The following is a 22803-nucleotide window of genomic DNA, read 5'->3' on the forward strand; positions in this document are numbered from 1 at the left end:
ATACTTCCCTCTTGCAGTAAAAAAAAAAAAAAAAAAAAAAATCAAAGCAAATGTAGTCCAACTACAAAACACTAATCTTCATAGTCTTCATTGCTTATTAAATGCTTTCCTTTAAAATATTACACCTGGTCAGGCATGAAGGCGCCTAGAATCCCAGCATTTTGGAAGGCCAAAGTGAGAGGGTTGCCTGAGCCCATGGGTTTGTAACCAGCCTGGGAAACTTAGCGAGACATCATCTCTACAATAAATTAGCCAGGCCTGATGGTGCATACATGTAGTTCCAGCTATTTGGAAGGCTGAGGAATGATCACCTGAGCCCAGCAGGTCGAAGCTGCACTGGCTATCAATGAGCCACTGCACTCAACCTGGGTGACAGAGTGAGACTCCAACTCAAAAATATATATACCTATAACAGATTTGTCTTAAATCCTCTCTTGAAAGGAATTAGTTTTCAAAAGAGGATGCAGCTTTTGCTGTTGTAAACTACCTTTTTGTAAATCTACAATATAATATCTATAGACACTTTTCTGAGTATTTAGAAAATTTGAGTATTACTACAATCTTTAGTAATCAAATGATCTAATAAAGTTTATCCAAAAAAAACTTAAACATTTCCTATTTTCCCAATCTCTTCTCATTTATCTCTTTATCACATTTTCTTACTTAGAATGTATGCATAAGAATCAAATAGGATGCATAAATACAAATAATTTTATAAATATACTTGGTACAAGTTACTTGTAAATCATACATAAATATATTTGATAATTTTCTAATTCACTCATTGGTTTATAATCCATTATTTATATGACTTTATAATCTATAATCAGCACACTAGTGTTTTGAACCCCAAATTCTTCATTACCTCTACCCACTATCTTTTTTACAAACCACATAGATCAATATTAAAATTAAAATACTATAAAACCGCACTCACTTTTTTGTCTTTATTGTATTTGGCAAATATCTCCTGGGCTCTCTCTTCTCCTCCATCCGTGAACAGCATAATAATCTTATTGCAGTTGGCTCTGGAAACATTATACTGTTAACAACAAAACCAATTTGCATGTCATTCACAGTCAAAGACAGAATGTAAAGCAATATGGAAAGAGCATGAGCAGGTTGCAAGTAATGAGTAAAACATCTTTCACAAAGGATAGGCCAAGAACCAGTTCCTGGATCAAGCCAGGCCCACTCCTACCTATGGCCTCCCCTTCCCCGCCCAAGGTTTCACTACCTCACTTCCTTCCAGTCTTTGATCAGTTGCCACTGTATCATGAGGCCATTACTGACAACTATGTTTTAAATGGCAAACTCCTTCCCAGACAGTACTTTTCTCCCTCGCAGTTTATTAATACATTCTTTCATATACAGTATATATTTTATTTATTGTTTATTGTTGGCATGCCCAATAGAATGTAAACTCCAAAAGGGCAGGACTTTTATCATTTTTGTTCATTGTTTATCCCTGCCTGGAAGACTGCCTAGCACATAATAATCTTTCAGTAGTTGATTAATAAATAAGTTTTAGTTAATAAAGTTATTGTGTCAATTGTATGACCCTATAACTTTACAGCAGAAACAAAAAATAGTATTAATTAAAAATGTGCACACTCTTTCACATTTTTAATTCATTTCCAACTATTTCTTTTCTTCCTTCTTTATTCATGCTACTTTACATTTTTTAAATGACAAACTCCTAACTGATCACCTGAAACACAGTGCTCTTTCATTCCTTTGTAAATGCTGATACCTATTCCCAGACTATCCTCCTCTCCTCTCTCAGCCTACCACATGTCTCCTAATTCTGAAAGACTCAAGTCCAGTGGTAAATCTTCTTAGACATTAAGGTCTCCAAAAGGTTGGACATGGGAGAATGATGGATTAGCACCAAAGGGCCATTAAAATGAAAAATTAATTTAGAAAGCTAGACTTCTTTGAGATCTGAAATTATAATCTTAGCTTTTCTACTGTTGTGAAATGTGTTTGCTTTAAATGCCAAGAATAAAAGATCACACTAATATATGAATGCTCAGCCTCTCAGAAAATGTCAACCTCTGGGTTCAGTGCTGTCCAAAATAAATATAATGTGAGCATAACATAATTTTAAATTTTCTAATGACTACTTTAGGAGGGTGATAAGAAGTATGTAAAGTTAATTCTAAGAGTATATTTTCTTTAACCTGGTCATCCAAAATACTATTAATTCAATATGAAATAAACATAAACATCATTGAGATGTTATACATTTTTTTCTTCCATAATAAGTCTTCAAACTTTGTGTGTATTTTATACTTACACCACATTTCAGTTCAGATCGGTCACATTTCAAATGCTCAACAGCTACATGTAATTGTTGTTACCATACTGAACAGCACAGCCCTGGCCTTTAGATGACTAATTTTTAAAAAATCATTAATTCTCCTTTAGTGTTCAAGCTCATTGAAGGTTCATGCTTTATCTTATTTTTTCAAAGAAGATACATACTATTTTCTGTTATAAAATTAATAAAGACTGCATTTTGCTCTATTAGTAAAAAGATCCTGTTTCAGATCATCTCACCCAATTGACTACACCATTAGAACACCTGCAATAAAAGCTTTTAATCAAGCATTGTGAAAACACAAGTACTGATTAACACAATTTGTCACTTTAAACTTGAGTCTTATATTTGATGGCAACTTATCTGAAAATTTGGCCATATACAAAGTTGTATATTCTTTCATCAAGATACTTTTGTAAAAGCTGTCTGGAATTCTTTAATTAAAATTAATTTCTCAGATGATTTGTGTTTATCAGCTTGTGTAGAATAGGCAAAATAATATGTACCCTAAGGATTATTTTGTAAAAGTTACAAAGTAAACTTTTTACCACAGGATATGGTTTTATTTTTGAAATATTGAAAGTACTATTATTATTGAATCCAAATATCAATGTAAATTAACACTTTGGTTCTTGCTGATCATTTTTATATCTGTGCAAATAAAATAACTTTTCCCATGAGAGGTAGATATTAAGACACACACAAAGGGGGAGGGGTATAGGAAAAATAAAGAAATGTTTTGCTTTCAACATGACTTTTCAGAAGACTAGCCTTCTTAGGACTTGTGAGAGGCCAAGTATATAACAGCAAATTTTCTGTGTATTTGCAATTATCTAAAGAATCACAAGGTCAAAACAATTAATATAACTGACTTTTACAAATTAAATAGAGAACTTGATCTTTCAATAAAATTAGAATTAGTAAAATTGGTAATTTACTTTAATATGGTATTTCACAATACAGTTCATCTGCTGTATCTCTATGTAGTCAGTACATAGCACAGCATCCATTATATATGCAATCAAAATTTTTTTGAAAAATGCATCTCAACATATTTGATAATATTTTATGAAATGCTACCTGAAGACTAATTCAAATCTAACTTTAAGGTTTACTTTGAGACTAAATAATATGTCTAATTCTATTTTATATTTGCTTCAGTGATCTAAAAGGCAAACTTTTTAAGGACAAAAAACAGAGAATGGCTTTGTGTCATAACAAAATATTCTTGAGTATGAATAAGGCAAGCCATAACATTTAGAAAAATTATTTTAAAATAAAGAATTTCAATACACATAGGATGTATAGAAGCTAAACTTATTATACTTACTTGGGGAATAACTGGTAACACATTAAAAATCATTTACAACTGTAATAGTTATAAAGACAGCAGGAGAAGCCAATTGGAATTAAGTCATATTTTATCAGCAACTAGCAATGAATATGGGAGTTAATGGAGCCTCTCTAGGGAGATTGCCTCTGAAGTAGTATTTTAAACTTCAGACTTCTGATCATTTTACAACTGAAACCTGAGCAAGAGGGACTTAAGTAAGACAAAGGAACAATATTAGAAAGAATAATTAAAATACCAAGATCAATGACACCTGATTATCAATTCAAGGGAAAAAAAATTTTATTTTTTTAAAAATGAGTATTTCTTTAGGAGAGGAAAAATATATCTTAATCTAATGACCAGTTACATTTGAATTTCAAAGTTTAGAGCTTTCCATTTTTGTTACTGACCATATAACATTTTTATTTTTTATTTTTTATTTTTTTTTGAGTTGAAGTCTCACTGTCGCCCAGACTGGAGTGCAGTGGCTGCTCCTGGCCACCGCAGCCTCGACCTGCTGGGCTCCAGTGATCCTTCCGCCACAGCCTTCCAAGTAGCTGGAACTACAGGCACACGCTACCACGCCTGGCTAATTTAACATTTAACAATCATACATTTTACCATAGATCATTGCCTCTCAAAATTGCAGGGCTGCACATCTCTATTTTTAAGTCTCCTTACTTGCTTATCTAATGGTGTCCATTAAATAATGTGACCTCAAACTCAACATATCCGAAACTAAGCTATTTCTACCCCCACATTCTCACTATCTAGGATCCTGTGCCACTATCTACCTATCGGTCCTGTGCCACTATCTACCTCTCAGTCCTGTTCAGGGAACTGGCGTCACCTGAACTGTCAACAGCTCATCCTATGCCACCCAGCCAGTTACCACATCACTCTCTTTAATAACTCTTCACTTCTCTTCCCACATCAGGATCTTTATAATAGCTTTCTAACTTAGGACACTCCCAGGCCATGTCATTCTCATACTAAACATCTTTTTGTTTGCCCTCAAAGACATCGTTAACTGATGCCCATGCTGTCATGTCTTGGATATGCCGAACCACCTGAAATTTTTTAAATGTGCTGTGTTGTGTCACACTTCTATGCTCTGTCCACATTGTTATCTTCTTTTTCTCTGAAACAATTCTTCCTTTCTCTGTCTACCCAGGTTCTAATTATTCTGCCAAATCCCATTTTCAGGTAAATGCTACACTTTCCTGAGCTCTTTGGGTGAGCTGACCCTGCTCTGTGCTGCGCCAGGGAACACGCTGACTGCCCTGCGATGGCACTTTTACACTGTACTATGGATGGTGATTTAGCATGCTATGCTGGACCTTCTTGAGAGCAGATGGTCCTGTTTTCTTCTATAATTCTAGCACTAGCACTGTGACAGGAAATTGTAACACATGCAATAAATATTGGCTGAATGAACAAACCAATTGGACATCTCAAAAACTGCTTAGAATATTCACTCAGGAAACAACAAAGTCTTATTTGCAGAAAGACCAAATGTAAAAGTTAATTCAGAAAATATGACAGAACTTATTATCTGACTCTGTACCAGACATGAGCTAGTCATTAATTACAATAATGATGACCATGACTCCAACACCAAGGAACAACAACCTACCCTTGCATGCAGATTGCTATGTGCTAGGTTCCATGGACAATCTTATGCACAACTTGTGATATGCATATTATCGTGATCCTTGGTATGTAAATGAGGAAACCAAAGTGCAGAGACATAAGGTTCCTACTCTCAACCAACATAATCATATTGCTTCAGGAGATTAAATAATGGTCCCTATTTCAAGTAACTCAATATGAATAGAGGACATGGCCATTTAAAAATACTGGTCCATGGTGTGAGACATGTGCTATAACATGGAGCAGTAAGCATGCTAATATCTGATGGTCTAATTGTACACATCAATGGATGATTCCAGGGAGTCTTCACTGAGAAGGAATTCCTGCTCTGGGACTTGTCTTTCTGTTCACCTTAATTTCTACCATTTAGACTTCTTTGTACCTTTCAGAAAAATTTAAACTTAAAGACTCAGATTAGATGTTTAAAATGAAAATGTTTTTGGCAACCATTTGATGACTGAAAGTACAGATAGTTACTGTAGCAACTGAGATAAGAAAAAGCAATGGTATTCTCTACAGGCTAACTATGTTTCAAGTGCTTAGTCAGAATTAAGTTAAACAGCCGGGCTCGGTGGCTCAGCCTGTAATCACGCGCCTTGGGAGGCTGAAATGAGTAGATTGCCTAAGTCCGTGGGTTCAAGACCCGCCTGGGCAACTTGGTGAGACCTCATCTCTACAATAAATCAAAAAAAAATTAGCCGGGTGTGGTAGCGCACGCCTGTAGTTCCAGCTACTTGGAAGGCTGAGACGGAAGGATGGCCGGAGCCCAGCAGGTTGAGGCTGCGGTGGCCGGGAGCAGCCACCGCACTCCAGTCTGGGTGACAGAGGAGACTCCAACTCAGAAAAAAAAAAAAAAAAAAAAAAAGAATTAAGTTAAACCATTTCCTTATAACATTGTTTGAAAAAAACGAGGGAAGATTGAAACTAAATGAAAATCTACAATTCTCATACATTTTGAATTTTCAATTTGAGAATACAAATAGTTCAAAGATGTCTACCACCTGCATATATCTGCTTTTAAAAATAATTTTTAAAAAATAACAGTTATCTAACCTCAGAGAGCAGTAACTATCAGGGTACTAAAATTCAGAAACTACATTCGAACAATAAGAGAAAAATACATAGTATTGATACTTACATTAAGCAGCTGTTCAAAAGCAAAACTAAAGCCCTTCTTATAATCTGTGATTCCTTTGGCTGTGATATTATTCACTGCATCTTTCAACACTTTCTTATTTCTTACATTTGCTTGAACGAGGTGCTGAAAACAACTTACGTCCTGAGCATTGCTGTTAAACTGTAAATAATAAAAAAGTGAATACATAAATAAACATTAAAATCAAACAAACAATTTCATTGTATTTTAAACTTTTCAGTCGCATTGCATTGTTTTCCCCTTCAAAAGGAAAAGGAGTAGACTGGACCCAAATGTATACTAAGGAACAAATGGTAATTTTCATCTCAGCTACCAACTCATACTAAACCCTGAGCCTGCCACTTAACCTCAGCCTGGTTTTCTTGTTTATACACTTGAGATTTGACTTATGTGATGTCTCTTCCAATTCTAAATTTGATGAGCATGTAGAAAAAAAAAAAACCCAAACTAGAAATATATTCCAAATTCAGAAATGATATGTGATGTCTGCCCTGGATGTAGGAAAAAGTTGGGCACTATAACTCCTTCTTATTAGGAAAGACTGTCTGAAAAATTAGTACACTGAGTGATCAGAATAGATGTTTAATAATTCTCAAGTTTAATGATGGGGTCTAAAACAGTAAAGCAATGTAAAGCAACTGGTAACCTTTTACAAGTATCACTTCTGAGGGAGGTGACATAAGGAATTCAGGTGGATCACAGGGACCACAGAGGCAAGGAGAAGGACAAACAGACCCCTAAGATAATTATTTCTGTGAGGGACGGAGCCCTAACAACAAAGAGGTGATGGGAGAAAGAAACAAATTCCAGTAATACCTCTCCCAAATGGGAAACTTAAGAAAGATCGTCCAAGTAATTGCAGCAACCCTATAAAAGCTATTCACATATCTCATTCGATGTTTACAAAAAAAGAAAAGAAAAGAACAATGAGAATACCACAATCAAGATCCAGGCTACTAAAATGAGTGGGATCATCCAATCATTTGTTAATTCTGTAATTTATATACGTTTCTCAGGTTCTTGGAGTCAGACTGTCACATTGGCAAAATTGGAATAACAATGAGACAAAGCATATTTGCTAAGAAAAGGATAACAACCAGATAAAATGTTGAAGATATTCTCAGATAAAAATGTAATTAAATAATTTTAATGGATAGGTCACAAGTGATTATATACACTTGGAAATATAATACATAATTCCTTTTCTTCTCTGAAGATTACTAAGCCTAATTGTAAGGTGTGATGCATAATTCATCAATTTATTGAGCAAATATTTTCTAGCCAAGTATCATGACAAGTGATATTTTTGTGTTTTCAGATACTAATTACACACACACAAATACCACAAATATGCAGGCAAACACTTAAATAGTATTTACTATGCACTGTATTTACTATGTATTCTAAAATATTAATCACTTCCTCTTTGTAAGTGCTCAGCAAGATAAGCATTATCATTATTCCCATTTTATTCATGAGAAATCTTATGTATAGAGAAGTTTAATAACTTATCCCTGGTTACATAGTTAATAAGAGATAGAGACTCAGGATTCAAATCAGTGTTGTGGCACAAGAGCTTGTGATTTTAACAATTCTGCACTGTCTCCCAATAGAGTACAATAAATTATGATTAGTTCTATAAAGCAATGTAATATTGTGTGCTAGGTGATAATATCAGGGGAGGGGTTTCTAATTCGGACTGTGGGCATTTCCTATGATTCCAAGAAATGTTCTGGTGAAGGCCATAAAGAAAGAGCATTCCAAGAAAATAGAATACTATGTGCAAAGGCCCCCATGTGGGGAGAGAAAAAAAGAAGAAAACATAAAGGACAATTTATCTTGCTCACATATGAAAATAAGTGATATAAAATGAGTTCAGAGAGGGAGGCAGAGGCAAGAATATATGGGGTGTAATGGAAATGCTTTGGACGTGAGATTTTATTCTCAAACAAAAAATTGCTGGAAGACCTTAAAGCCAAATGCAAAATAATTTAATCCAGACTTCTAAGAAATCACTGCAATTTCTGTGTAGAAAATGAATTTCAGGTGAGAAAATTTTAAAGGAGGGAGAATAATTAGATGATTATTGCAGTAGCCTACTTGAAAATATATACTGGCTTTGTTGTTTGTGGAGATGATCCAAAAGGAAAGCATTCAAGATATGTTTCTGAGAAAGAATCAATAGGAATTGGTGTTGATTTAGTATGAAGTTGTATAACAGAGCAGTATCTTGAATAACTGCCAGGTTTCTGACACGGCATCTGGATGGATACAGGACTGGAGGGATAACTGGTTCAGGGATGATTAGGGAATAGTGAAAAGATGCACAGAGTTCAATTTAGGGTGAGATTTTAATAGATGTGAGACATGGAAGTGGAGATGTCAAGAAATGGTACACTTAAAACATGAGGCTTAAAAGAAATCTTGGTTAAATAATTTTTTAAAAATAACAACAGAAGCCTTCAGCATAGAAATCTTGTTTAAAGCTAGGTGGGAAAAAAAGAAAAGAAAAGAAAAGTAGAATAGGAGTACCTGAGAAAATGAAGTAAGAGCAAGTCTCCCATGGAGACAGGAGGGAAACCAGGAGATTGGATTGTTTGGGTGATGAGAGAAAAATATGTCTCTGGAGGAAAGTATTGCTATTCAGAGACAGAGAAGATGAGGACTTCAACTGCCCATTGAATTCATCCACATTCTGTAGGCAGTTTCTGTGGGAATGGAACAAATGGATGGTAGGTGCATGTCTTCTGCCACTGCAGGCAGGCAAATCTTCAAAGTGCCTTGGCGGGGAAGCAGAGCAAGAATAACAGGGTGGTAACTGCAGGGTGGACCTGGGGAAAAGTAAAATCTACTTTAAAGCAAGGGGACACTAGAGCATGAGAAGAATGATATTAAAGACAGAAGGAAGAAAAAGATTCAGGAAATAGAAAAGAGGTGAAAAAGTTCTTGGGAAGGTGGAAATGGATGGATCCAGGTGGCATATGGAGGAACAGCCCTTTAGGGAAACGTATACCAACTTCATTATTCTAGGAAAGAAGAGAGCGAGCTCAGTCCAGATGCAGGTTGAACGGAGATTTGGTGCTGAGAAGATGACAGGGTCGCTGTCTGTGACTTCTGTCTCCTTTAACAACAGGTAAGGTGATCAGGATAATGTAAGGGGGGAGATGGAAGGTTTAAAGAGAATGGGGATAAAACAGGAAGTAAAATGTCCTGTACACATAAATAACGTGAATTCTTTCTCATTTTTATTTTGAACATTACTTTCAGGCACATCATATGTAGAGGAATAAAGTCCCAGTATATTTATTTACTGTTTTCTAGAAATTCAAATCTTGAAAACGGAATATATTCGGGTCCAAATGACCAGTCCCACTGTCTCTTTCATCATTCTTCCATTCTTGGATAACTGGACGCAAGCTTATTCTACATGTTCCTTTTTAGAAACAAAAGAATGTAAGAACTCCTCTGTATTAGTGAGTAAAAATATAGTTTGACAATATCTTAATAGTAAAATGACCTTAGAGAATTTTTAGACATGGTAACAGGGAATGTTATTAATGAGTTTAGTTAAACCATGAATCATCATAAAGGTACAAGTTAAGCAGAAAATGAGCACTGAATAATGTATTGCTTTGAGTCTTTCAGTTGGCCTTGACCTGCTTTTAACAGAGAAAAGTGAAGCATCTCATTAAGTCACTTTAACACAAACTGATTAAATGTAAATTCAATTCATTAAATACAAATTCAGTGGTGTATAACAGAAGTACTACAATTGCACTCATAATAACACTAATAAATAATGCAGAGGAAAAAGTAACTTGCAAAGTGTAACTCCCTATAGCATATCTCATTCTCCTAGGAAAGTAATGAGAAGTTTTAAAAGTTCTGAATTAGAATATATTTCACAGACATCTTAGACACATCAGCTTTTATAATATATATGTATATTATTAAAAACAGGTTTATTTTCACAAACAGAAATGGCAGTCTTTGGTAACATGTGCCAGATACTTTTTTTTTTTTACTTACTTTATTTATCTATAGAGATGTGGGGTACAAGTCAGGATCAGGTACATAAGTAATCTACATGCAGATGAAGTTTGGGCTTCTAACCGGTCCTCACTTCCTCTGGTTTAGGACCCGATACCCTCATTGTTGTTATATGCCCAGATACTAATTTAAAGCCACATATTAAAAACCTTGGAGCAAAAGTGTAATCATATAGCACTACAAAGCTCTGAAATTGTATATGGTGAGTGAAGAGATTTAAAGAGCCCTCATTTTGTCATCCAATAAGAAAATACCTCTTGTAAAGTATATAGTTAATGTTATAGAGTCAGAAACCCAAATTAATATCACACCAATTTCTTTTCTGATCCTGGAAAATTCATCCACATAGGTTCTGGATTAGAACTGCTGAGAAAAATCTCTGCTAGCTTGCTTAGATAGAAAGCATATGGGTTAACATGGACATTTGGTTAATAAATATAGGGAAGACTTCGTATCTCTATTCCATCATTGGGGGCTCCTTTCCTTTTCCCTTTCATACTCTTGCTCTTTCTGCCAACAACCCCTTTCCCCACTATAAACGCTGATTCTCTGCCTATGACACTTTTCCTCCCTTCTTCACTCAGTCCTCATGAAAGCTTCTCCAACTGGATCAAATCACCCAGTTCTAAGTTCCCCTAAATCTCTCTCTCTTTTATTTACAGAACACATCATAGTTATAATGTCATATGTCTTTGTACAGTATTTTGACAAACAGACGCTTCCAGTGGATTATTAGCCAGAGAAAATACCCATTCCACCACTGCATCTTCTATACTTGGCAAGTAATAGGTAAACAGTAATATTTACTGAATAAATGTACGATTTTTTCAATTAACCCCTTGAATACAGAGTTTTAACAAATTAGAAGCCAATGCAAAATGTCAATCAGTAATCAAGTCATAGTCTTTAAGTTGATTAAATCATATCTTAGCACTGCTATACGCTATTAAACTTGTACATTCATAAGTATAAATATTCTGTCCAGACACTACTAAAATAGTCAAGATATGGTGAACACCTAACATAGAGTCTGGCGCACAGCAGACACAACTCTTATCATTTTAAAAATTATTTTTAAATGTGGTACATATACATGATGGAATATTATGCAGCCATAATGAAGGACAAAATTATGAACTTCACAGCAACTTGGATGGACTTGGACTCTATAATACTAAGTGATCTATCACAGAAACAAAGAACTGAGTATCACATGTTCTTACTCATAAGTGGACCTTGAACAATTATTGTAATACTATAAGAAAAGGATTAGCAGTAGCGGGAAACTGCCCAGGGTAGGTGGGGGAGTGGATTTGGCAGTAGTTGGGAATCTGCCGGGGGAGAGGGAGCACACCTCATCAACAAGGGTTCCTGCATAATGAACATCTGTATGCTTAACCCTGAATTGTACCCACATATTTAAAATTAAAAATAAATAAATAAAAATTATTTTTGTAAAAACATCAGTATACTCAATACTGAAATCAAAACAGAATTCCCTAATTTATGAGAAAGATTCATATAAACAACATCAGCCATAACGAGCTTTACAGAATGTTCAATAACATGGTGATTAAAGTGCTCCTCAAATATTGGTTTAGTGTTTGAAACAGTTTCTTTAAAACTATGATTAGTACATTTCAATGCTTCCAAGGAATCTTGGTATTAAATATAGCCAAGTACACACATCGAATTACAAAATGCTTTCAGACCAAAACAAAGTGTCAATTTCTCAAAAGAAATCAGTCAAACTCTTACTTTTGTATAGCAGTCTCTATTTTTGTTCTAGTACCCTTTGCTGAGCAAGAACTCCTTCCACAAAATATACTGGAGGTGGGGGACTCTGCTGGCCATCGCATTGTTTGGGATACACATGTTGAAATGTTCCCGTTGCCTTGAGCCACAGCACAAGTCAAAGCAGCAGAAAGTGGCTGGAAAGTGTACTTAGTCTATAAATAGACCTTCATGGAGTCCCAGGTCTTCATTTGAAAGAGTCCGTGGGCTTCAGTAAGTTTTACACTAGGAACATTAAGAATTAAGGACAAAAAGAACTTCCAAAGGTAATACCTTCTGGAAACTTAGAGAAAGATGTTTCTTTGCCCACTCAACCAGAAGAATCTTTGCCCACTCAACCTTTTAATTTCTATCCCTTCACTTCAAAAAGATTGCTTTCCTTTTACATGAATTCTAAATTTCTATAAAGGCAGACTTTCTTTATGAAACTTTGTACATTGTTTGGTCATAAAGAAGTTTTTAATGGGCAAAAATGGGACATAACTTATGGTTTTTGACAAATTGTTCAATATTTAAATTATTTCTGAAAATATGTCTTAATGTCTTGTTTTCTCTCTTTTTTTGTATGTAAAATAAATATGCTGCAAAACTGTGGGCTCAAGCTGTGTAGATGATCAATAAAAATAAGAATTCAAATCCAGACCTGACCACCTTGCAACGGGGGTATTTTTTCAATTAAAAAAGTAAATAAATAAATAGTGAAATTACTGACATAACTCTGAGAGCTAATGTACATAATAAATTTATGTTATATAAGAATATTTAATTTAAATTAATGATCTAAATTAAATAAACAACTTAATAACATTTTGCATATTTTTCACTGCAATTACAAAATACAGTATCAAATACCATCCATATTTTGGCCACCAGATGGCAATGCAGGAAAGTAAAAGGAAAGTTAAGAGAGCCAGATCAAAATCTTGGGGATGTTTAAGTTTTATGCACACAGTCTTATTTTTAACAATTTTTTAAACTTATTTTGATTTTCAAATTTTTCATAGTAAATTTGGAAACTAGAATATATTATATAAGAATGGTTTTTCTAATACTCAGAAAATAGCTGAAGACATTTATCCATATAGATATGTATATATTCCCAGCTAATGCTTTCTGGATTCTTTATCTATTACCAAATTACTTTCCAGAAATTCTATGTCAATTTAAAGTTTATTTGTGCCAGTCTCACTGTACTCTCATAGGCACTTAACATTTTTATTTGCTAAATTGGATATTTCAATATTCTAATTACCTGCATTTTCTTGACTTAGTGAAATGAAAGATTTTCTCATTTATTTTCATATAGTTCTGTTTCTCCAAACTGTCACTTACATATTACTTTAAACATATTGCGTTATGATTTCTTAAAATATTTTTGTACTTAGATCAATAATCTATCAATCAGGTAATTATTCATCTATAACCTCTAGTAATGTTTCATGGGTTTTTTGGCTTACTTTATATCTTGATATTTAGTCATCGTGGTAGTCACTATTTTCCCCAATACTATGAAGTGACAATAAAATTAAGCAATTTGTTTTTTCAAATAGCCAATTTTCCCTTTTATTGAATCGTGATTCATTCTTTATAATAAATTACGATTGTGGATATATTTCTGTAACTTTTTAGTTCTTTGTCCTTCCATTATTCTATGAACTTACTTTTTAACATGAACAGTAGTAAAAATATTAGCTAACATGCACTGAGAATCACATGTATTTCAGGCTAAACAGCTGACGTACATTAAGTCATTTAGCTTTCAACAATCTACGGTTTTAGTTGAGGAAATGAGGCTTATAATGTTCAGCAAAGTGGCCAAAGTCACAGAGCAACTAAGATTTCAAAGCTCAACCTCAAACCCAAATTCCATGACACACTTTTCTTTAAGGTTCTTAATAAATTTCGATTTATATTTTAATATCAGAGGAGAAGGCCACCACAACTTGTCATGGGACTTTTTTTCATATCTGTCTTCCTATTGAGCTCTAGAAATATTTTTTAAAATAAAAATTGCTTTCACCAAAACATTAGAAAAACTGTCATCTTCTCATGAGTCTGCTTTTTATTCCATGAAGAACTATTCATTAATTCTGCACTTTAACTCTTCTAAATATATCTCATAAATTGACGTATTATTTTCCTTATTATGGTTATTATTTACTATTATTAAAAGTACTTCTAGGTAATTCGTGAACTTTGCTAGCATTGTGAATGTGATTTTACTTTTTATTATTAATTTCCTTCCAGGGAAAACCAGAAGGTGTGGTCACCCTCTCACAGACAGTGATGCCATGAATAGTTTCACTAATGGCACAATTGGACTTGGTCACTCCTGTCCTCAAATTGCTGCTTCTGTTCCCAACAGTGGCTACTTGTTTGTGGTATCATTAGTCTGTTGTATAAAAACAGAAACATATTGAGAAAGCATTGTCTATTCTTTAATTCAATTTAGGAAAAGCCCTGCCTCAAATAAGTATCACAGCCACAACTGATTCAGTGATGTCTTCTGAGCTTTAGGTTGCTCGTTTCTGAAATAAAGTTTTTTTCCTAGGTCACTTGGAAAGTCCCACAAGTTCTAAAATCATAACATTTAGATCTGATAGTTTAACAATTAGAAAAAAAATTACATAAATAAGGAGTCATAATTTATTCACATGTCAAAAAATGGCATCACAAAGAAAACAAAGAATTCAATTCTCTATTATAATTATAAAGACAAAATTTGTGTCACATTCATCACAAATTTTAGTAAATATTTTCATTTTAAACATATATTCCAATTAATTTGAATCATGACATACTCAGTATCCAGTCTGTTTACCTTTGTTGAAATGTTGAATGAATTTTTAAATAAGACCCAAACATTATTTTTAATATATTCTGTTTAGGTTTTGATAGAGAACATTTTATAATTCTTTATATTCATTGAGAAGAATATTGAGTAACTGAGAATGGGCTCTTCTTCTACTTCAAAAGTAACCTGCATTTAGCTTCCTCTGTCATCTCTTTCTAACATTTATATTTTCTCAACCATCTTTTAATCAAACACTGTGTGCTTCTGATTCCATAGTACTTGTCCAACTAGAAATACAAGCATCTTGCTTTCCATCTTGCTTTCCCATTCCACCATTTCCAGACATAATAATCCTATCAATATTATTCCTAGTATATGTGTTTTTTCATAGCTCTCTAGAAACGTGAATGCCAGCTCCAGAGACAAAACCGTAGTGTAATGACCAAACAATCACAAACTCTCTGATCTAGTCCCTAACAGTAATATTGTGATTCAGACCTGACCAGTAGGTACAATATTTTCATGATACCTGAGGGGGATTCAAATAGGGAAATTTTTCCCTAGCTGAAAAAATAACAGTTACAGTGTAGTAATGGCTCAGTTTGCTTTACAGAACAAAAGAGAGTGGCATACACATCTAGTATGTTTGCAGAGTAGAGATACTGAAATACTGCTAATATGAGTGAGGACAACTCTGGTCATACAAAAACACAAAGTTAACTTATTACTGATAGAAACCGTTAATAAAATCTTAAGGTCCATGTGGCATTTTTTTCTAGTGCTGTTCTGATTGACAAAAAAGCAGAGTCAATTCAAGAGTGACCACTATGTGCCTTAAACTAGACTATATACAGTAATATTAGTGCAAAGCAGTATCTCTACACTCAGAGAATCATATATTCTTAAGGAGGAGGGAATACAGAAATATTGAAATTAAGAAACAAAAAATATCAGTGAAGAGACGCTGAAAAGAAAAATGAAATGAGGTAAAGTGACAAGTAACAAGTGATAGAATACTAAAACTAGAATGCTCTCTGAGATGTGGTAGTCAAAGTGCACCTCTCTGATAAAGTAGACTTTGAGCAAAGACCTGGACAAAATGGAGGGATAAGGAGGCAGTGTGTAGACATGGAAATATCAAGATTCATGTAACGGGAAGCAGAATGGATTTCTAATTTGTATACTTCTATAAGACACACACTGGACAGAAAGGATAGATTTGCTTTTTCTTGTCAGAGTTTCACTCTGCCACCCAGGCTGGAGTGCTGTGGGCATGAGCATGGCTCACCACAGCCTCAACCTCTAGGATCAGGCAATCCTACTGAGGATCTGCCTCAGTCTCTCAGTAGCTGGGAACCTAGGTTTGCTGCCAGTTAATTATTGGAGTTTTTGTAGAGACAAGATCTCTCTATGTTGCCTAGACTAGTCTCAAACTCCTGGTCTCAAGCAATCCTCTTGCCTAGGCTTTCCAAAGTGATTGGATTACATGCCTGGGCTATAGATCTGCTGTTTAAGTAGGGTTATTCACATCACCAAATAGAAACACAAAAGGTACCTAGGATCAACAAAAACTGTTGATAAAAGTTGCCAACTAAAGCTAAAGAAACTATATCCAATTTAACTCAGTTTCACCAAGACCAAATATGTACATCTGAAAAACTTAGAGCAGGATTATGATATAAATTAACGAAAAAAAGATAGGTAAAGAAAAGACTTATCAATACACATAGGGTTAAGCAGGAGAAATTTCACAAAAAGTGAGAAAATATTTTGAAATGTGCTTTAAAGGGTGCAATGATCATGAATCACTAAATAAAACATTAGAAATTAATCGTAGGAGAAAGTAAATGCCAATATATTCATCTAAAGTTTATAAGAGAACTTACCATTCAAATGGGCACTTTATGACAGAGCCTGCTGCATTTTAACATACAATAAAAATATTTTCACATCTTAGCACATTCTTTTTTAAGCTATATAATATATGCATCAAAATTTTCAAAATGCTTTTTAGTCCATTGGGAATTTGCTAGAATGGATTTGGTTTACTCAACAATTAAGATGAAAGTAGATGCATTTTACTAACAAGTACCTATAGTAACAATTTATATTTTAATTTCTTTTGAATTTTAAACTTACTAAATAATTTAAAGTAAATATGCTAATTTAAGTCACTGAACAATTCTGCTACATTTATTGCTCAAGGCTGTCAAAGTACTCTCTTTTCCTATACTCAAAATTAAATTAATAAATATACTTTGAAGAACTTTATCCAATAAGTACTGACACATATGGGGTCCTTTTCTAGTCCTTCAATTCCGGCAAATGAGTCAATAACATTAATATTTTTAAAAACAATAGCTCTTTCAGAATAAAAGTATTCCCTTAGCTTCACACTGAATGTTACTTCACTATTTCTAACATTGTATATACAACTAATTTCTAAGTACTGAAAAACATAGTGCAGCATGTAATTAATGGGAAAAAAGACCTGTCATACTTGTCAACACCTTCTTATAAACTCTCCTTATATTTCCAGAGCAGTTAAGTTATCCCCTGTCACCTATTAAAAAAAAAAAACCAGCCTAAACTAAATAACCTTGATGACTTTGCTTTGCTATTATAATCCCTAAATTTATCATTTCTTTCAGAGTCTTTTCTTCACAGTCTATAATTTCTTTGTGTCTTTTAAGTGAAAATAATATTTAAAAGCACCCATCTTTATCTATAAAAAATCAAGTATATAAAGTGATCGAATTTTGGTTATTTTAATGATCTTAATTTCACTTTTTCCTGTTTTTAATACCCCCACCCCAAGAAAAAGCAAATGACTATAAAATAAAAAATATTCACAAACATTCATAATACTAGGACTTCTGTAAATTACTAGACTCTTGAAATCTAAGTCAGCGATAAGCATGATTAGTTATAACAAGCCCCAAAGAGATGTCTGTTGTATTTGCTAAATGTATCTCCTTTTTTTTTTTAAAACATATTTTTTATTTTAAAATTGTAGGGTACAGTTAAGGCTTAGGTATACAAATATGCATCGTTCAGGCACTTTTGTTGATAAAGGGTGTCTCCCCGTCCCCAGGCAGATATTGACTACTGTTAATCCCACCTTCCTTCCCCTCCCTACCCCCCCATAGTTTCCTGCCACTGTCAATCCTTTTCTTATAGTATTATGATAGATGTTCAAGGTCCACTATGCGAGTGAGAACATGTGATACTCAGAACTTTGTTTCTGTGAGAGATCACTCAGTATTATAGACTCTAGTTCCATCCAGGTTGCTGCGAAATTCATGATTTTGTTCTTTTTTTATGGCTGCGTAGTATTCCATTGTGTATATGTACCACATTTTTTTAGTCCAGTCCTCTTTTGATGGACAGCATGGTTGGTTCCATGTTCTTGTTATTGTGAACAATTCTGTGATAAACATACGTGTGCAACCTCTGTGGAAAGCAGTGTGGTGATTCCTAAAAGCTCTAAATATTGACCTCCCATATGACCCCGCAATTCCCCTACTGGGAATATACCTTGAAGAACTCAGATCACTCTATAAAAAAGATACCTGCACACGCATGTTTATTGTACCTCCTTAATGTATCCTGATTTCCTCTTCCTTGATGACATGAAACCTGCCTGTTGTACATATAATTAACTGTAATGTGATCAAACCCTTGGATAGGAATCACTGGGGACCTTCTAAATGCAGATTCTCTCCTTAGTTTCTGGGGTGGAACTGCATTTGAACTATTGCCTAACCAAGCTGCCAGAGACACTCATGCTGCCTGGCCACAGGCTCCACTGTGAGCTGTGAGGGAATAAACTACAATCTTCTTGTTGACACAAATGAGCTATAGATCAACATAAAGGTTTCCTGAAATCTAGATGGATGGCTATTTTAGAAGACATGAAATTACTCTCCTAGATTTCATTTGTCACAAAACTGTATTGGCATCCCAAATGTCTTTTATTTTAGCTCTGGCAAAAGAGGGCCTGTTTCGTAAGTTATTTTTGGCTCTGGGGGTAGAAATTGCTTTTACGTTCAAATTATACAACAGTTTACGAATGTGTTTGCTATTGTATGCTGAGTATCTACAGGGTGCCTGAATGAAACGTCATTGTACACCTACCCTTAACTGTACCCCACAAAACCATAATAAAAAATACTGATTAATGAAAAAAAAACAAACAAACAAACAAACAAAAACAAAACAAACAAGCAAACAAAAAAAAAACCATGCCCTTGTCTAGGAACACATTGGGTATATATTAGAAGGAAATCTGGAAGTTAAGGCGCATAGGAAATAGGACAAACGAAATCATGTCTTACTTGTCTATCTAGTGCAACTCCACATTTAAACAATCCCCTCCTCTGATATTAGTTGGCAATTAAACAGTCAAGTCAGGAACTGTCAAGGGTGTGCGATCTTTGCCCAGTTGCAAGCTAGCAAGTTCGCCTCCTACAATTGCATGGATCACAGGCAGAAAAACACAAGCCCTCTGGGTCACAGACAAAGGGGAGTTTATTACTCATAGCAACAGCAGGAGCCCCAACAACATCTTTGTTTGCACAAGCTACCCAAACCCCAGCACCCACGGGGCCACAAGGAAAAGGGCTAGGGTCACTTGCACAGCAGTGAGGTGTGTTTCAGCAACAAGTCCCAAGATGAGGCCGTTCCCGACCCATGCTGGGGCTTCTAATAGTCCCCTCATCCTCCTTGCCAGAGATAGACAATATTTTAATTACTCCACAATGTAAATCTCTTCTGGGAAAGGAGCTATCTCTATCTTTACTATCCTGGAATGCACATACATTTGAGAAAGTTGGCTGTCAATGTTTAGTTAAAGAAATGTGACAGATTTATAAAGAATTGTCTCCCAGCAGTTGGAAGAAAAATGTTAGTCTCATATTCGTAGTTTCAAAGTGCATTATTCCTATGCAACACTACTAGTCCATCTAAGAGGCAGGATTGTCTGAAAAGAGTGAGCATTAAACCAGAGGTGAGCTCTGCTAGTATTTTACTTGCAGGTATAATGTGTGGGCAGGATCATTCTATTATGTTATGTTGCTCTTTACTTGATATGACCAACATAAATTGGTTTCCTTATTCATATACTATAGAAAATAAAGATTTTACCATCTTTACAATGTTTTTACAGAAAAACATGAGCATGGACCTGTCTCACAGAAGTCTGGACCAGGAAATCTGCAGGTATCTCTAACAGTTGCATTTAGGGAAAGATTTCAGCTGGAATAGGGCTCACCTTCTCTTCCCAGACTCATATTAAGCTATGGTTCTTCATTCCTCATTTTGTACTTGCATTTATGAACTGTCAATTCTAGAACTGTTGCTTAATGGCCACAATCTGGACAAAAGGTAGAATTTATTTTTGTTTAAGTTATCTGCTGCAAACAATAGCAAAGATATTTGAAGAAATATACTTTGATTTTTTTTTTTCTGGTGAGAAATAAAAGAGAGTATTTTATAGTGACCATGCTTCCTGGGAGAAAACTGACTAGAAAATCCTTACCACAATCATAATACTTGTATATAATTCCTTAATAAGGAAATAAGTGGTTTTATTAAAGCACACTAAGATCTCCTTCTGTTGTTAACTTTTAGCATATATTGTCCCCATCCGCATACATTTTTCTTTCACATTCCATGGGCTTGCAGTATTTTACTCCTAAAATGTCAAACTCCCTCACATTCATAAACAAATTTCTCTCCCTGTGTCAACATTTGAAATTTTGACTGTAAATCAGAACATGCTGTGATTGAATTGCTGCTCCCATCATCTACCACTGACTTCTATCAAAGCATATAACTGGATTAGTGGGGAAACAGGGATATTACGCTTGCATTTCAGCTCTGCTAACAGCAGGCTTCCTTTCTGTAACAAACAGTAGCTCTGGAGATAGCAGAAATACTAGGAAATGATACAGCATTCCTTCTGACATCTTATACATGATTTAAGCCTAAAAAATTACTGGTTTTTTAAAAAAGAAAAAAATAGACATATAAGCTTAAATGAGTCTACTTGAGCTTTCTGTCTGGTGATTGTAGGCATCTTTGGAAAAATGTCAATATAGATTGTCCCCTCAGTCTATGGATAAATGACACGTTCTCCAGTATTAGGATGAAGAGAACTACATTCATAAGGCTTTATGGGAAAACTACTGTCAAAGTTAGCTACAGAACCGCTCCCTTGCTTGCTCTGTGCCTTATCACTCCACATCCCTGATGTTACAAAGACTGAAAGTTTTATTGTCAATTTCCTAGACTTTCAAACAGCGTTAGAGAGGATATAGCTTTCCTCTATGGAAAGCAGTGTGGTGATTCCTAAAATAACTAAAAAGTGACCTTCCATATGATCCAGCAATACTTCTCCTGGGAATATACCCAGAGGAACATAAATCATCCTACCAAATGCATGTTTCTAGCTACACTATTCATAATAGCAAAAACATGGAACCAGCCCTACTGCTCCTCAAAAATGGACTGGATAAAAAAATGTGGTATAAATATAGGATGGAGTATTACACAGCCACAAAGAAGAACAAAATCACCGAACTTGCAGCAAATTGGATGGAGTTGGAGACCATCATACTTAGTGATCTATCACAGAAACAAAGAACTAAATACCACATATTCTCACTCATAAGTGGGACTTGAACATGAATCACATGAGCACAAGAGAGGGATTGGCAGTCGCTGAACACTACCGGGAAAAGGGTGGGAGTACATAGCATCATGAAGGGTACTTGGTTCTAAACCAGGGGAAGTGAGAGCTAATTGGAGGGCTAAGCATCACCTGCACACAACCTGCTTGTGTAGCTAATCCTGACTCATACTAAACATATCTATAGTAAAAAAATTTAAATATATATTATATATATATATGGATATATATAGATAGATATTATGGATACATGTCCAAAGTGAAAATGAGTATTATAATGAATAGAAAACCGCCACATAATCATACTGCCAAGTTGCTATTTACTAGGAGTTTCAATGGAATCTGTGAGTGAAGAGGCTCCTCTGAGTGAAGGAGAATTTGTGGAATGCTTTTTATTTATCCTCATTACCTTAATTACTTTACCCAGGGGTAAATTCTTAGAAACTCAAAAAGGATCCTTGCAAGGAATTATATGAGAATCAGTCACTTAGGACAACTCAGTAAGACAGTCTTGTAATATACCAGAAATATCTCAGTCTAGAGGAGATAAAAATGTAAAGTACCTAAAGTCAGGAGGAGATAGAAATTGCAGATTTAATTTGAAAAATGCAGTAATTTTATACTTACTGAAGCTACATTCACGAAATCATCATCTGAGAGGGTTTCTAACATTTCAGAAACGGACGTCCGTATCAGTTTAAGTGTCAATCCGCTAACACTTCCACTCCTATAAACAGGCAAATGGGTCCACACATGTTACTCACTATTTATTTGCTACCAAGAAAATCATAAGGACATGCAACAGCTCTACGTCATTTATATATTATTTAAATAATAATTTTGCCTTTAAAAAAATCAGTAGTGGAAAATATCAGATTTTTTGATAGAGTGGAAATTACAAGATATCTTTCCTTTCTTTCCTTCCAATATCATATTATGTATTTCTAATGGAAATTATCAAAATTGGATGTTGAATGACACTTTTTTTTTTTTTTTTTTTTTTTTTTGG

General features: G+C 34.6%; 1 protein-coding gene across 1 annotated transcript in view; it reads right to left on the minus strand.

The window, feature by feature from the left end:
• The window catches only part of CACNA2D1 (calcium voltage-gated channel auxiliary subunit alpha2delta 1), a 395813-nt gene that overhangs the window by 87343 nt on the left and 285667 nt on the right, over positions 1-22803 (minus strand). Inside the window, exons 9-11 of the mRNA XM_021707777.1 lie at positions 22422-22521; positions 6448-6606; positions 938-1042 (exon numbers count right to left, since the gene is read on the minus strand). Coding sequence (XP_021563452.1) covers positions 938-1042; positions 6448-6606; positions 22422-22521 — 364 coding nt within the window. The remainder of the gene's footprint in view (positions 1-937; positions 1043-6447; positions 6607-22421; positions 22522-22803) is intronic.

Source organism: Carlito syrichta, unplaced genomic scaffold, assembly GCF_000164805.1.
Source record: "Carlito syrichta isolate Samal-C Ts95f unplaced genomic scaffold, Tarsius_syrichta-2.0.1 Scaffold124319, whole genome shotgun sequence".
NCBI classification, from domain to species: Eukaryota; Metazoa; Chordata; class Mammalia; order Primates; family Tarsiidae; genus Carlito; species Carlito syrichta.